Source organism: Melospiza georgiana, chromosome Z, assembly GCF_028018845.1.
Source record: "Melospiza georgiana isolate bMelGeo1 chromosome Z, bMelGeo1.pri, whole genome shotgun sequence".
Classification (NCBI taxonomy): Eukaryota; Metazoa; Chordata; class Aves; order Passeriformes; family Passerellidae; genus Melospiza; species Melospiza georgiana.
In genome coordinates, this window is record NC_080465.1 from 34,910,490 (window position 1) to 34,924,304 (window position 13,815).

At 35.3% G+C, this 13,815-nt stretch overlaps 1 protein-coding gene across 4 annotated transcripts in view; it reads left to right on the forward strand.

The window, feature by feature from the left end:
* Positions 1-13,815, forward strand: part of NFIB (nuclear factor I B) — a 166,534-nt gene that overhangs the window by 142,894 nt on the left and 9,825 nt on the right. For 2 of the 4 annotated variants that reach the window (XM_058043537.1, XM_058043538.1), the window contains exon 10: positions 545-627. The exons of 1 other annotated variant lie outside the window; for it this stretch is intronic. In XM_058043537.1, the coding sequence (XP_057899520.1) occupies positions 545-627 (83 nt within the window). Of the gene's footprint in view, positions 1-544; positions 628-9,403; positions 9,493-13,815 lie in introns of all 4 variants that reach the window. One more of the 4 variants, XM_058043540.1, reaches the window with a different exon arrangement.

The following is a 13,815-nucleotide window of genomic DNA, read 5'->3' on the forward strand; positions in this document are numbered from 1 at the left end:
TCTTAGGAAAATATTAATCAGATTATATCCCATGACTGCAAAAATTCATTTAATGACACATAAGCAAACCAAAATTTTTGTTCTAATTTATGTTCTACTTTTACATTTGTTTGGTACTTGGTAAAAACAGGGCCTTTACAGAAATAAAAATAATGTGATCATGAATATTTTCTGTCAGCATTGTAATTTTAGTGGTTTCATCGTTGCTTTAGATTGGTATAATGGAAATTAAAAGTGTGATTAGTTCAAATAAATAAATTAGGAAATAATTTGAAAAAAAATTAATCAATCCAACTACTATTGTCAAGAGACATCATTGTGATTTACACATGCAGCTTCCATTGAAGTTTATAGGAATTTACACATGCCTTTCCGAATTTGGTCTAATATTTCTTTTGCTTACTCTTAAAGAAAAGCCAAAGACACTTCCTATATATTGCAAAATCATAACTCTGGATCTCTCATATTTGTACTGTACCTGCACAAGGTAATAGATATGATAGGTTGGTATTTATATCAATATGTTTTGTTCTTCCTTAATCAGCCTACACAGCCTCAGGCACATCCCAAGCCAATCGATATGTGGGACTAAGCCCAAGAGACCCATCCTTCCTACACCAGCAACAGGTGGGCAAGTTTCACATAGGTGTAATGATGTAGAGAAGCTTTTGTGGTGTTACCTTCCTACATGCTGCCACGGGTATCTTGGATTAGACTGAAATCTTGAGGTTTTCAGTATTTGTCACGTGAAGATGATGTTTATTCAAAACAAATGGAATGCTTTAAGAAATATCAGTTCAGCCTATTCTTTCTTTCTTAGATTGGTCCCATTTTAAGGAACTCCTGATATGTTTCTTTCAATATTTTTTTTTTTCAGGAGTTCATACATTTAATCTTTAATAAGATTTTAGGAAGTAGAATGAGGTGTTTAAGAAACAAATACTAATTTCAAAATCAGTTTATAAAAATAAGCAAAACTTTCAAAGCAAAAAATACAGTTTATTATTTTCAAGTTTTGTTTCCATTTCCTCCAGATGTTTAATACATTTCTTCATTTTACTTTTAGAAGATCAGTTGTAAAACTGAATTCTCAAGGCAGCACATCATAATTTCTAGCATAATAGGTTTAAATTGGTCTGCTGATTCCAAATGTGACAAAACCACATTTTTATTCTAGTTTCTTACATCATTTATATTTCAAGTAGCATTTTAAATTTCACATCTCATTAATGCTGCAAATTTAATGCAAATGAAGTGTTTACCCAAACTGTGAAAATATAGAGCTGAGATTAATGATGGCATACAAATAAATTAGCTGCAGTCAGTAGCAAGGCCAAGCACATACAGAAATGGTACATTTCAAAAATAAATTCAGAACCTTTAGTATTTTAATGTGCTTTATGATGTGTGTTTGTGTTCCTCTTAGATGTTAACAGTATAGGACTTTGAAGTTCACAGCAACAGAAATGTGGCAAGGAGAAAAGCTGAATGTGGCAATAAGAAAGAGGGCGTAAAATAGGCTTGGTATTTGTCATACTGTATTTTTTCTCAGACTTGTGTTACTGTCAGCATTTTATATGCATTTGTGTTTCATTTTTCAGTAAAACCTACTTGTTCTACATCATTAAGATATAGCTGACCCTTGCTTCAGCTGAAACTCCCTATCCATACCCACTCACAGGGCAAGGAGGCAGTATATCCATTTTAAAGGTCACCACATGCAGAGTTAAGAGAAAATCATAAAGATGATAATTTATTCAAAATAGCTGATGCGTTGCCAACTATTTTTTTAACCAGTAAGACTTAAATTCAAACATCTATGCACTTTATTATGAAAATAGGTAGTGACTATTAGTGGCTCTTCCAGCCATTAATTTCTCAATAACTTTTCTGCCATATTGTTTTGTTTGATTTTTTTAAACCTCCCAAAGATTTTTCATTATGAAATATATGTTAATTACTATGAAATGTTTTTTTTTCAAGATACACAACATATGATTATTGTTTTTTAAAGCACACACCACACCTCTCTTTTTTATACAGAGTGAATGTAATTTGTAGAGTTCTTGTGAAGTTTTATACAGCATTCTTTGAAATATCTCTGACATCCTCTTAATTTAGGGATGCGCAATATGTTTTTTCCCCGTTGTAGTTTTGGACACAATTCTTTCTACAGACTGCTCCTGCTTAGGCCTACTCCACTTTCCAAGCTCATTGAAAGACTTCTTAATGTCTTGTCACATGCCAGAAAGTAGAAGCATATTTAATTTTGTCCTGGCTGAACTTGACATATATATTGCTGATGTTTGGCATCTTCTATTTATTTTTGTCTTTGTGTGGATCAAAATAGATTTCAAAATTTCAGCAGTGTCCTTGGAGCATCAAAGTGAGGGGGATCTCAAAGGTCTTTGGTATTGACATGTGTTGTGTCTGATACTCCCTTCCATGGTAAAACATGGCCAAATGGCTTAAAGGGAAGGGGAAACTAAGCTAAATCTAATATGCACTTCAGAAGCAGAAAAATTATTTAATGCTACTGTGTTAAACCAATGTTCCCCTTTTTAAAGTGTATGGATTCATGGTCTCATTATATTAATCCAAGAGCATCAATTGGTGACCAATGAGCCGTGTAATATATTTAAAAATATCAGTGTTTTATTGTCTTTGCTCTTAACTCACTATTCTCTTCTAACATATGCAATGGACATATCTGTGTTTGCCTGTGTGTGTGTGTGTGTGTGTATGAATGCCTACAGATGTGTAGAAAGTTAAGGACTAGTATGCCCAGCTCAAACTATCTGAAAGAACAGAATACTTAAAGTTTTTCAGATGGATAAATATGGACATATAAGTATGTATAGGTATGTTTCTAATGAATTAGTTACCTTCAGTAGGGTACCTTCATTAATTACCTTTGTTAGTTACCTTCATCTCCAATTCTAGAGATGACAGACTACACACACACACACACACAAACAAACGTGTGTGTGTGTGTAGAAAGTAATGTAGAGCATTGAGATTGTCTAAACAACTTCAATAGAGCCAAGGTTATCCTTTGGTAAGGCAGAAATGGGATTGATTTACTATGTCCTTTCATTACTTTACAACAATGCAAAAGAGACCAGTCTTCTTGTGGCAGATTTTAAATGCATTTGCTTTAAAGCAACCCATGATGAATGAAAAGAAAAATCAAGGGGTATGTGAAATAAGGCGATTAATCATTTTGTATTAGTGAAGAGAAATTTTCAATTAGAAAGCCATTGGTTTTAGTTCCAGAGAAATCTTTTAAACGTTCCTCCCTGTAATGCACAGTGACCCCTCAAGAATAAATATTGTCACTAGTACCTTTTTTACTTCATTGGAGGAGTCTTTATGAAGATTTATTTTCTCTGGTTATGAGGAATAATAGCAAGTACCCATGAGTGGTTTTTTTTGCCGTTAAGAAGAGCCATTATGTTGCCCATTTAAGTTGCAGTAACACAATAAATTAAAAAGTTACACAGGTATTTTGCAACGCACACTCACATGGATTCCTGACAAAGTGATAGCTTCCTAGAAATTCCAGTAAACCATGTACAGCAAAGCATACCCTAAATACTCACATTTAGAAAAAAACTTTGAAAGACAATACATAGTGGGCCAAGTGAGAGAATTTTTTGGCTTTTACTGATCTGGATACTGTGAAATTGTGATGTTATATGCATTACTTAGCCTGTAACATTGATATTTAGAAAGACTAGATTCTAATGGGGAATGATAACTATGCAGTCCACTTTCTGATACACTAGCTGGTGGATCTCCCCATTACTTGCCTTGAAATGCCAGCTATTTCTATGCTGTGGCATAAATAGTTACAAAAAATAGCATCAGAGAATTCTATATATCTTGGCACTTTCTTGTAAAAAATTCATATCATACCTTCTCTGTCTATTAGAAATTATTGATGACCATTTGTTTTTTCTTTTTTTGATTCAGCATCAGCTTCTGAGACTTGTTAAGTGTTGATAACATAACTGCAGGAAGAACACCATGGGAGAGGGCAAGGGACATGATAAGAGCTAGTACCTGAATGAGAGAATTTTTCTAAATTTTATTGTTGGTCATTGGTGGAAGTATTTTCTGAAGCCAAATCTAATGTTCATTGTTCTTTATCTCTGCTGAGAAACATCCTAACTAAATTAAATAAAATAAAAGTGAGGTGGGATAATCTTTGCTATTATATGGATGCACCTTCATCCTCCTCCTCCCTATTAATTTGCATTTATTGAAGATTTCTAAGCCTAGACTAGAGGAAAAAAACAACAAACAAACAAACTGAGGAAAGTCAGTCAAATTCTGCCCTGTATAAATGGACACAATTCTTTGCCAGATTCTAGTTGTGCCTGCATTACTTTGGCTAAGTAACTTTAATGACCAGATCATTAGTTCAGTAACAAAGTCCTAATGATCAGGATCCTCACAGTTATGTGATGACATTTCTTTAGCCTCCTTGTGTCATGGTTCTCCAACTTCATGGATTTATTATGGTATTGAAATGACAAACACTTAGAGTCAGGTCATGTTGTTTCTGGCAATAATGCTAGAAAGTTGCCAGAAATACTAGTCATATACTTTGCCTGTGTAAATAGTTTAAAAAGATAGATGGATGGATGGATGGATGGATGGATGGATGGATGGATGGATGGATGGATGGACAGACATTTGTATTTATTGCACGTGCAGATGAAGGATACCACAAAAAAATAAGGTTTCTGTTGAAATGAATGAAATAACTGCAAGGTTTTTGTTCTTGACCATTTAATTTTAGTGCACCTCTGGCCTTGTATGGATGATTCTATTTTTAATTAGAAAACATAAATAAATGGAATAGCTATTAAAGTTGTTAACAATAATCTCTAAAACTTTCACTGTGTTAACTAATACTGTCCCAGTTGCTGAGGAGTTAATGAACTCTTCCAATTTTTGCACTCATAAACTCAGTATCATGGTTTTCACTAAAGTTTGCAATTTCTGGGTATGATGGTATGTTGCATTCATGATTTTCACACAGATTTTAAAATTATGAGTGAGACCTTTTCAATATAAATAGTAGTAAGGTCTCCAAAATGATCAGAAAACTGTAGATAGCTTTTTATTACCTACAAATGCCTTCCCTGTCTCTTCAGTAGAAATTTCTTCTTACCAGATGCATCCTTTAGTTACTGAGCTGCACAGTTCAAAATGTAGTTCCCTTCACACTATTAATCATGGAAATTGTGAACTTAAATGTCCACTGAACACAGAGTATTTGTTTACAAAATGTTTTGAGTGGATGTTACTCTTGCATTCAGCAGCAGGCTGAAAGAAGAACACAGGCGCACTCCTAAAGAGAACTTGTCAGTAAAGTCAGGAAACAGGTTATCAACACTTAGCCTGTTCTTATTGTGTCCCTTATCATAATTGACAGTTTGACGTAAAACTGGGTCACATGATTGCCAGGGAGGTATGTAAATGGCTAAGAGGTCACCTTTCACATAAGCTTGCTGGAAAGGAAACACATTTAAAGGAAGTTTCAGTCAGAACAATGACAATATGCAAATGTTAAGTTTTATGGGCTCTTCTCAACTAACAGAAGCTATAGCAGTCTCCTATTACACTTTCCAAAATACAATTCTTCATTTACTAGCTATCACAGAAACTTGACATGGGTGTTAGTATTAACCATTCTTTACATACAAGGCTACAAAATCTGCTTAAATACCAACTCCTAAAAGTCATTCATACTGTGATTAAAGATTGAGCAGTTGGGCTGTGGGGTTTTAATGTATGTGTGATTTGCATACTTAAAACACTACAGGATGGTTGTGCTTGCAAGGTGCTGTTTAAACTGTGAAGACAGCTATAGTAAAATCTAGCACTTGGGTAGAACTTCACATCAGTATGTCTCACAGCTCTGGAAAGTGCAAAACAAAATCAATTTCCTGGCATTCTACAGAAGACAAGCACTCAGTCTACTTCTTTGCTTGTCTCCAGGCCTATGTCCACTCCCAAGCTTGTGTTCCCTTCCTGTAAATGAGGAAGTTGCACTGCCTCCCAGGAGAGATGCATGCAGTGCTTTCTGCTCTCAGCTGCTTCATGAGTGCAGCAGTGGGGCTGTATCACAGGCATAAGGGCAGAGCCTAGGATCCAGGATTAGGAAAGCGCCTGAGCTACCTGTGAGGACTCCTCATCTTCTGTAAGGCTGGACATCCATTTCCACTTCATAATATAGACTCATCCTCTTTCTCTTGTAGTTAAATAAGAGATAAATAAGAAAATCACTGATAATGTTTTGAGTGTGGAAGATGTTATGGTAGTGAGGTTTTTGTGGCTTGCTTTGCTAAAAATCCACAGAACTGTGGACTGAAGGTCAAGTCTTTTCAGCAGCCTTCTAGGGAAGACTTTTCACCATGTCATATGTCAAGTCAGGTCATTTATTTTTAATTGATAACATACATTTGAGGAAATTAGTATTGTTTTCAGCAGCTATTAGAATGTCCTGGGGATCATTTCTTATGACTCTCTACTAAGAAATGTAAGTTTCTCAAGTAGTTTCCTGCCTCTCCTCTTCACATATCTTGCAGAGAAATACTTTTAGGGCGGCTTATAGTGGGTAAGAATGACTGTGCCTTCTCCACTCCAGCTAACACTGTGGCATGATTTTAGAGGTACCTAAGTTACTCTGAGGAGAATAAGTAGACAGAAAGCTTTCAATATTATTCCAGATTATACATAGCATTTAAAATACTGTAGTGAAGTGCCTTATGTCCTTTCAAAGCTTGGTATTCGTGTCATGTCTATGCACCCAAGCTTTCCATTCTGGGCTATGTGGGCATCCTCCCAAGGCAGCCTCCCACTGCTGCTGTGATCAGACTTCTTCCATCAAAAGGAGTCCAGACTTACAGAGTTCTATTAAATTCTACAGTATTTTTACCTAGAAGCCACTCAACATATGCAAAGGATGCAGATGCAGACTTTGGAAGTGGTGTTTCTAAACCTTAGACCTGCAGAGGTCACTTCAATAGGAGTGACTTGGGAGAGGAAGTTTTATGTGAGGGAGAGTTTAAAAAACTAAAAATTTCAGGCAGGTTAGTTTTTAAAGACAATGGGGCATCCATGCGAGCCAAATGAGGAATGTGGAGCAGCAGTTTTTTACATTGGAAGGCGTATTTCAGTACAACTAATACAGCCCTGGGCTTGTCCACAGAGCCAGCTGTCATGCAAACATGCACCTCTCCATGGTGTTGTCAGTACTGCAAGCATGGTGCAGTGAACACAACTACAGTACTAACTGGGAGTCTCATGGGGCATGAACCTTCTTATAAATGTGCATGTACATGCCTACAGATTAGGTATGAAATGCACATGTTGCATTGTTTTCTTTGCAGTGTTTGGCTGTACGTGAATTGAGGTACATGCGACTGTAAATAATAAGCAGCATGCCATTACTAACATTTATGAAATATGTTTCAAAAACTTTGTGGTGCTTTCTTAATGATAAATTTAACACATAAAATGTATGTGTGGAAGGTTTTCACACAGACTGTGGGAAGAATACAGTGATATAGTGCAGAAGCTAATTTACTAAAATGCAATATATCAGTCTCTTGCTCTTTTCCCCAAATGGCAAATGCAATTAAGTTCTATATAACAAGCTAAGTGCTTGCCAGATTTTTTGAGTTATAACTAAGTGAATATAATAATTTGGTAGTGCTAAGTTTGTGATTTTAGTATATTTTTAATGGTTCTAATCAGCCACAGGTTGTTTATGCATAGATTTTATATTTTGTGAAGAAGTATTAAAGGGGGGTGGGTGGGAGGGTTTAACCTTTTAGTCTTTTGTTTCAGCTGCAAGTGAGTTTTTATAGCTAAGTTAAGAAGCTCTAAAATATGCATTTGTAGTGAAGATGATGACATCCTTAAGGAGAATAGCAGAAATATGTCTACTGTACATTGAATAACTGGGCTGACATATTTTATTATTATGTTTCCATTATTAAAATCAAGTTCAGAATCCTGTTTTGTATAGTGACTAAATCAAATGTTTACTTACCCATTTCTTTAAACATGTTTAATATATTATTCACAGTTACCTCTAGCAAACTTTTAAACTGCATGTTTCCTTTTCTGGTTAATTTCATGTGGTTTAGTCATGCTTTTAATGGCCTTTAGAAGGTCCCTTGGAGTTCTTTAGATAACAAACAAGAAACAATCCCTATGAAAACATCAAAGACTAACATTTCCATTTCTCAGACCTTAACAGCAGGAAGCTTATTAGTCTAACAGCCAGACAGGGTCAGGTTTGCAATATTGTCTTGTCCTCAGCATTTGTATTTTTCAGGAAAAGACTGCAATAAATTGTGCTCCTGTGAAAACAGTTTATTGTAGTTTGTTTGCTATAGCCTGTGCTATCTCAAGAATGTGAACATGGACAGAGAAAACTAAAATGCATTGAATGCAATTAAACATTATCTTCAGAGTGTCTAATCATATATAATAGTACAGCAATTTATATAAACATGACTATACAGAGAATAAAACATATATTTTCTTCAGAAACCAGATAAGTTCACTTTCTTAAGCTTAAAAATAAGCAGCATATATTTTCAATAAATCTGCTAACACTATTGGGCAGCTGTTAAGTAAACAGAGCTGCTGAGGGTTGCTTGAACAATCTGCGAAGGCAGAACTGATGATTTGAGGATCTGGGAAGAATTTGTTTCAGCTAATATTTAGTACATTTGTCTTTATATTAAAATGCAGTAAAGTATTCTAAATTCTACTTTTCTGAGTCTGAACATGATTAGATTATTTTATCACCTCTTGCTAAGTAATACCACTTTCAGTAACACTTGATTAATAAACTTCAGTTACAAAATATCTTTACTCTTCTTAAATGGCTAGATAACAACATAGAATTGGTGGTAAATTTTTCTATAAATTGCATGTCTTCTATATTTACCAAAAAGCATGCTAGAAGAAATTGATTATATTTTACCGTACTAAATACACATTCTATAGAGCACTGCTTAAAAAGACAGCATAATTATTTCCTTTCTTAAAGTATTGCACTATTGATTATTAACATTTCCTTTTATTCCAGCTCAGTTTGTAATCTAATAATGGCTAATTGTTATGTGCTACACACTAGTAACTCTTTTATGCTTTATTAATAGAGGATCATATTAAAGTGGCATTATATTAAACAAGTCTATAGGCATTTATCTCTCAAAATAAGTTATTTTTCTTTGTTTTGTTTTTTAAAGTTACTTTTTGGGAAAGTAAGACTTTTGCCATGTACAGTACTAGTTTGCATGTATTCATTTAAGTACTAAAAACTGTAGTATGCTCGATCCATATCTGACTGCTAGGTTTCAATTGACAGCTGAGAATTTGTGACTGGACCATGAATCAAAACGGCAGGCATTTATACCCCAGTGCCAGTGAGGATACATTGGGAATTACTTGGCAAAGGTAACATTTTAATTATTTCCACCCCTACACTGCCTCTAAAAAGTTGCATAGAGCGGCAATATCTGTTTTAGTGGGCCTCCAGAGTATATGTGACAGCATTATGATCAAAATATGTGTGTAACATTTCTCCTAAACACATTTAGGCTATCTTTCATGCAAGCTGGCTTTAGATGATCCCTTAATGTGACACCTGAAATAACATCATGCTGTCCTATGCAAAGGGTTTGCGAGTTGAAGGAAATACTGATCCTCGGCTTTAAAAATGTCTTTGCTCTCAAATTTTTGGGACCTGATTGCTAAGAGAAAGAAAACGGTGCTTTTAGAGGTATGGATGAGTATAATCATAAATGATTGAGGTGGTGGTTGGTTTTGGGTGAAGAATAACTACATTATTTATAGAGACTTTTCTTACCAATTGGCTGGTGTAGTTTTAGGTCACTAACATATACCTGAAGGTAAGATATAAACCATCTTATTTTTCAACTAGATAACAGAAAAGTTAGGAACGATTTACAAAAGACGTTTCTTTTTCTATGAGCCCACCCTGTCCTCCCCCCAACAAATAAACCAAACAATAAACTTCATTAACCTTTCATATATTAATAATTTATTAGATTTTACATCTCTTAATATATAGTGGACTATGATAACAGCAGAAGGTGTTTATCTAAATAGGCATATAAACTAATCAACATAATTTTGATACATCAGTTTTTATCTTTTTCATGTACAGGATTATCTGCGGCACTCAATACTTAATGAGGGTTGTCCATGTAAGGCTTGTAGGTTGGGAGCTTATCAGATGAAGTCTGATAGAAGCCACTCACTCATTAAATAATTTAAAATATTTTTTAGAAATTTATGTGTACATGAAAATATATGTACTTCTGAATAATTAGTGTTAGTATGTGTGTGAGTGTAATTTATATGTACTATATACAAAATGCCTTCTGATGCATTGTGCTGATGGTACTATGGATTGCTAGAAATTTTGGGAGCTTTGAGTATCAACTTGGAAAGGAAATTACTGAATTTAAAAACTGGTGATGTTTAAAAATCTGAAATTTAATTTTTTCTGTATTTGTTTTTTTTTTTTTTTCAATTTATATGGAACAATGTTTTAAATCTGAAAGAATTGTGGCAGTAAAATAAGACCTTGTCATTTCCTTCCTTTATATTAGAGAGTACAATGAAAAATTAGCTAATGGATTCACCTCATCTCCTCAAGGGCTGTGATTCACATTACAAATCCCCATCACACAGTAATTGCCAGAGTTTTCAATGTACTGCCAGGAGTGAATCCAAACTAAGCTTTTATAGCACGGAGGGGGTGATTTATTCTCCCACTACAAAGTGACATTTTTCAGGGCATTGACAGGCATTAGAAAATTACATCACAACAACCTAGCTAGGAGCATCCTCGCAAGGTTTTAATCAGTCGTCACTCGACCCCCCCTTAAAGCAATGCCAGTTACACTGATAGAAGCACTATCCCAGTGTTTGCTGAATTCTGTTTTTCAGTACCACCATACAACACCCTGGGCATAAATTGTGAAAAGAAAGGAAAGGTGGGGGAAAACATTTCTATGTGCTGGTCAAGAAAACTTTGGTGGTGAATGAAAGCCTTCTCCACGATCCATTTGCTGTTACAGACCCCACTGCTTTGCAGATCACTCCCAGAGCGCTGCCTGCCACACTGGCCCTGCCAACAAACACAGGCACTGCCAGAAGAGCTTGGCCACAAAACCTGCCATGGGCATTTTTTTCGAGGCCTAGGCTATGCCACTTGCTCTTGGGTTATGCGCAGCCTAGAAGGACAAGGAAGCAAACAGTTCTGCCTAAGCAGATGGCTTTTAGTTGTTTGGTTTTTAAAGATGACATTCTTCAAATCCCACAGAGATAAGTACCTAAGAAGAGAAATTATACCTGCACAGGTTAAAGAGCTCCTTAACCTGTGCAGGTATAAAAACAAGAATATATTTCAAAAATAATTGTTACATGTGGGCAAAGAAATATATCCCAATCCAAACAAGTTGTTGCAATTCCAAATGGTTTGATAAATGTTTGATTATGTGATTTCTTTAGATCTGCAGAGCTCAGTTTGATTGTACTCAATCTCACCTTTTACATCAGGCTTTTGTGGTTAAGTATACTGATTTTCAGAAGGGTTATTGACCTCAGGCAGGTGAAAATGTTGGCAGTCCCTCAGTGTTAGCTGCTCTGTCTCTACAGACATCAGGTAGCAGATATGTTCTGGTTGAAACCTTTGTTCTCAAGCATTGTTGGTGAACCACACCTTGGAAGTTTGGAAAAGGTGAATGACAAAAAACTGTCTGTTATTTCTGTGTGTCTTTTTCTTACTAATAGTTGCCTATCCTACCTCATGGTAGGTACAGTGCATAGATTTCAAATTTCTTTTTTTTTTGTTTTATTTCCTTACAAAATTATGTGTCTGTTGGCATCTAAAAATTCAGGTATAAAACCGTAATGGTCTGTATGCAAAGACTGAACTTTGCCGAAAAGAGAATATGAATAATGCTTAACAAAAAAGGACCAAAAAGCCACAAAAATTAGATCACTGATACAGCATTTTCTACAAAACCAGAAGTCTTGCAGTGAAAAGTGATAACAAAAAATAGATTAATGTTCTGCATAGCTGAGTTAAACATTCTAGTATCTTTAAAATAAATACTTATATTAAACATTCAGCGAGCATCCTAAAAAACCCAAAATAAAATGGAAAAAATCCCTATCCTAGTTATTTGGTGAAGTATTTAGAAGTAGCAATTTTTACTTTTGCTTCTCATGCCAAACCATCTACAGCTTTTGTTTGGATTGGTTTGATTTTTTCATTGCTTACTTAGAACATTTAGAGTACATATTCTGTTGTTATATGACTTTTTATATTTATTCATAAATGTATTTTTCTGTGTCTGCTGAAATTTGAACACCATTTAAACACATCAGTAGAAATAAACTCTCCAATACATTTATGATCATTTAAGTAATTTTTTTGGTGTACATGCGAAGAAGATATTCAAAACCATTAAAAAACCCCAAATCCTTATTTTTTTGGTAATGGCAGTTCTGTTTTCCTAGAGACAGAAGGCGAGGAAAAGCTGTGAAAATCTGTAAGACTCATTTAGAAAAATACAGTCTCAGTCACTACGTGAGGGCAAGAGTGTATGCAAAAAGTACATTTAAGAAAAAAGTGAGTGACAAAAAGTGGGGGTGTGTGTGTGAGGCTGATAGCATGAGTTTGATCCTAAATCTAAGCCACTCATTACACCACTGATGGTATTTCCAGTATAAATACTCATAAAAGCTGGCATGACGGGTCTCTCCTAGACCGTGTGGAATTTTTGCATGTCTTCCACAGACTGTTAGCAACTTTGCATAGCCAAAGTCTATGCTTCAATTCAGCTATCAAAAAATGTATTTTTATTTATATTAATTATTTTAACAATCATTCTGCATTAAGTGTTTAACATTACCTTTACCCTATCCAGGCAAATGGACTAGACTAGAATTTCATGCTTTCATTCTGTTATCTTGACACATCAGCATAGTACAACAGCTGGCTCATTCCTGGAGATGCTGGGGGGAGCACTGTTCTCAGAGTGCTGAATTTCTTTCTCAGCTGTAGCTGTGGGGTATTCAGCATTCCAAGCATCATTCCTCCCCCTCCCACTCCCCACTCTCCCCGCACCACTGTGTATTTATGCTAACAGTGCTGATAAGGCAATCAAATGGGGTAATCTAATTTATCAGAGATAGAAGTCGAAGGGGAATTGAGAATGGGTGCATATTGCTTTTGCTTTACAATATCTTGTACACGACTGGTATTGAGAATGCATATAGCTAAAATTACACAGCCAGCAGCATGTCTGTGGAAACCGTTTTGGCAAACACAGACACCTGTTAGAGCAGTAGTTCAAACACTGTGACCTGTGTCCCTCCCTCATTCCGCTGCCCAGCAATGGTTTGGAATAAAAGTAGCATTTCATTACAATTCAAGAACAAAAAGGCTGAAGTTTCTTGAGTGAAAAAATATTCACAGAGAGAAAATCAAATGATTTCTTATCTTTATAAATTTAAATTACTAATTCTAATAGTTTTGCACAACTCTGTAAAGCGTAATAATGTACAAAACATTGTTTCCTCCCCATCCAGGCAAGCATCTTCCTAAGAAACACTTCCTAAGAACACTTCCTAAGAAATTAGTTGTATTCAAGCCAGACTTGCATGCTGCCATCCCACAGGAAATGGGTCAGCAATCCATTAAGATGCCATTAGATAATCTAATTTGGAACTTAATCTCTA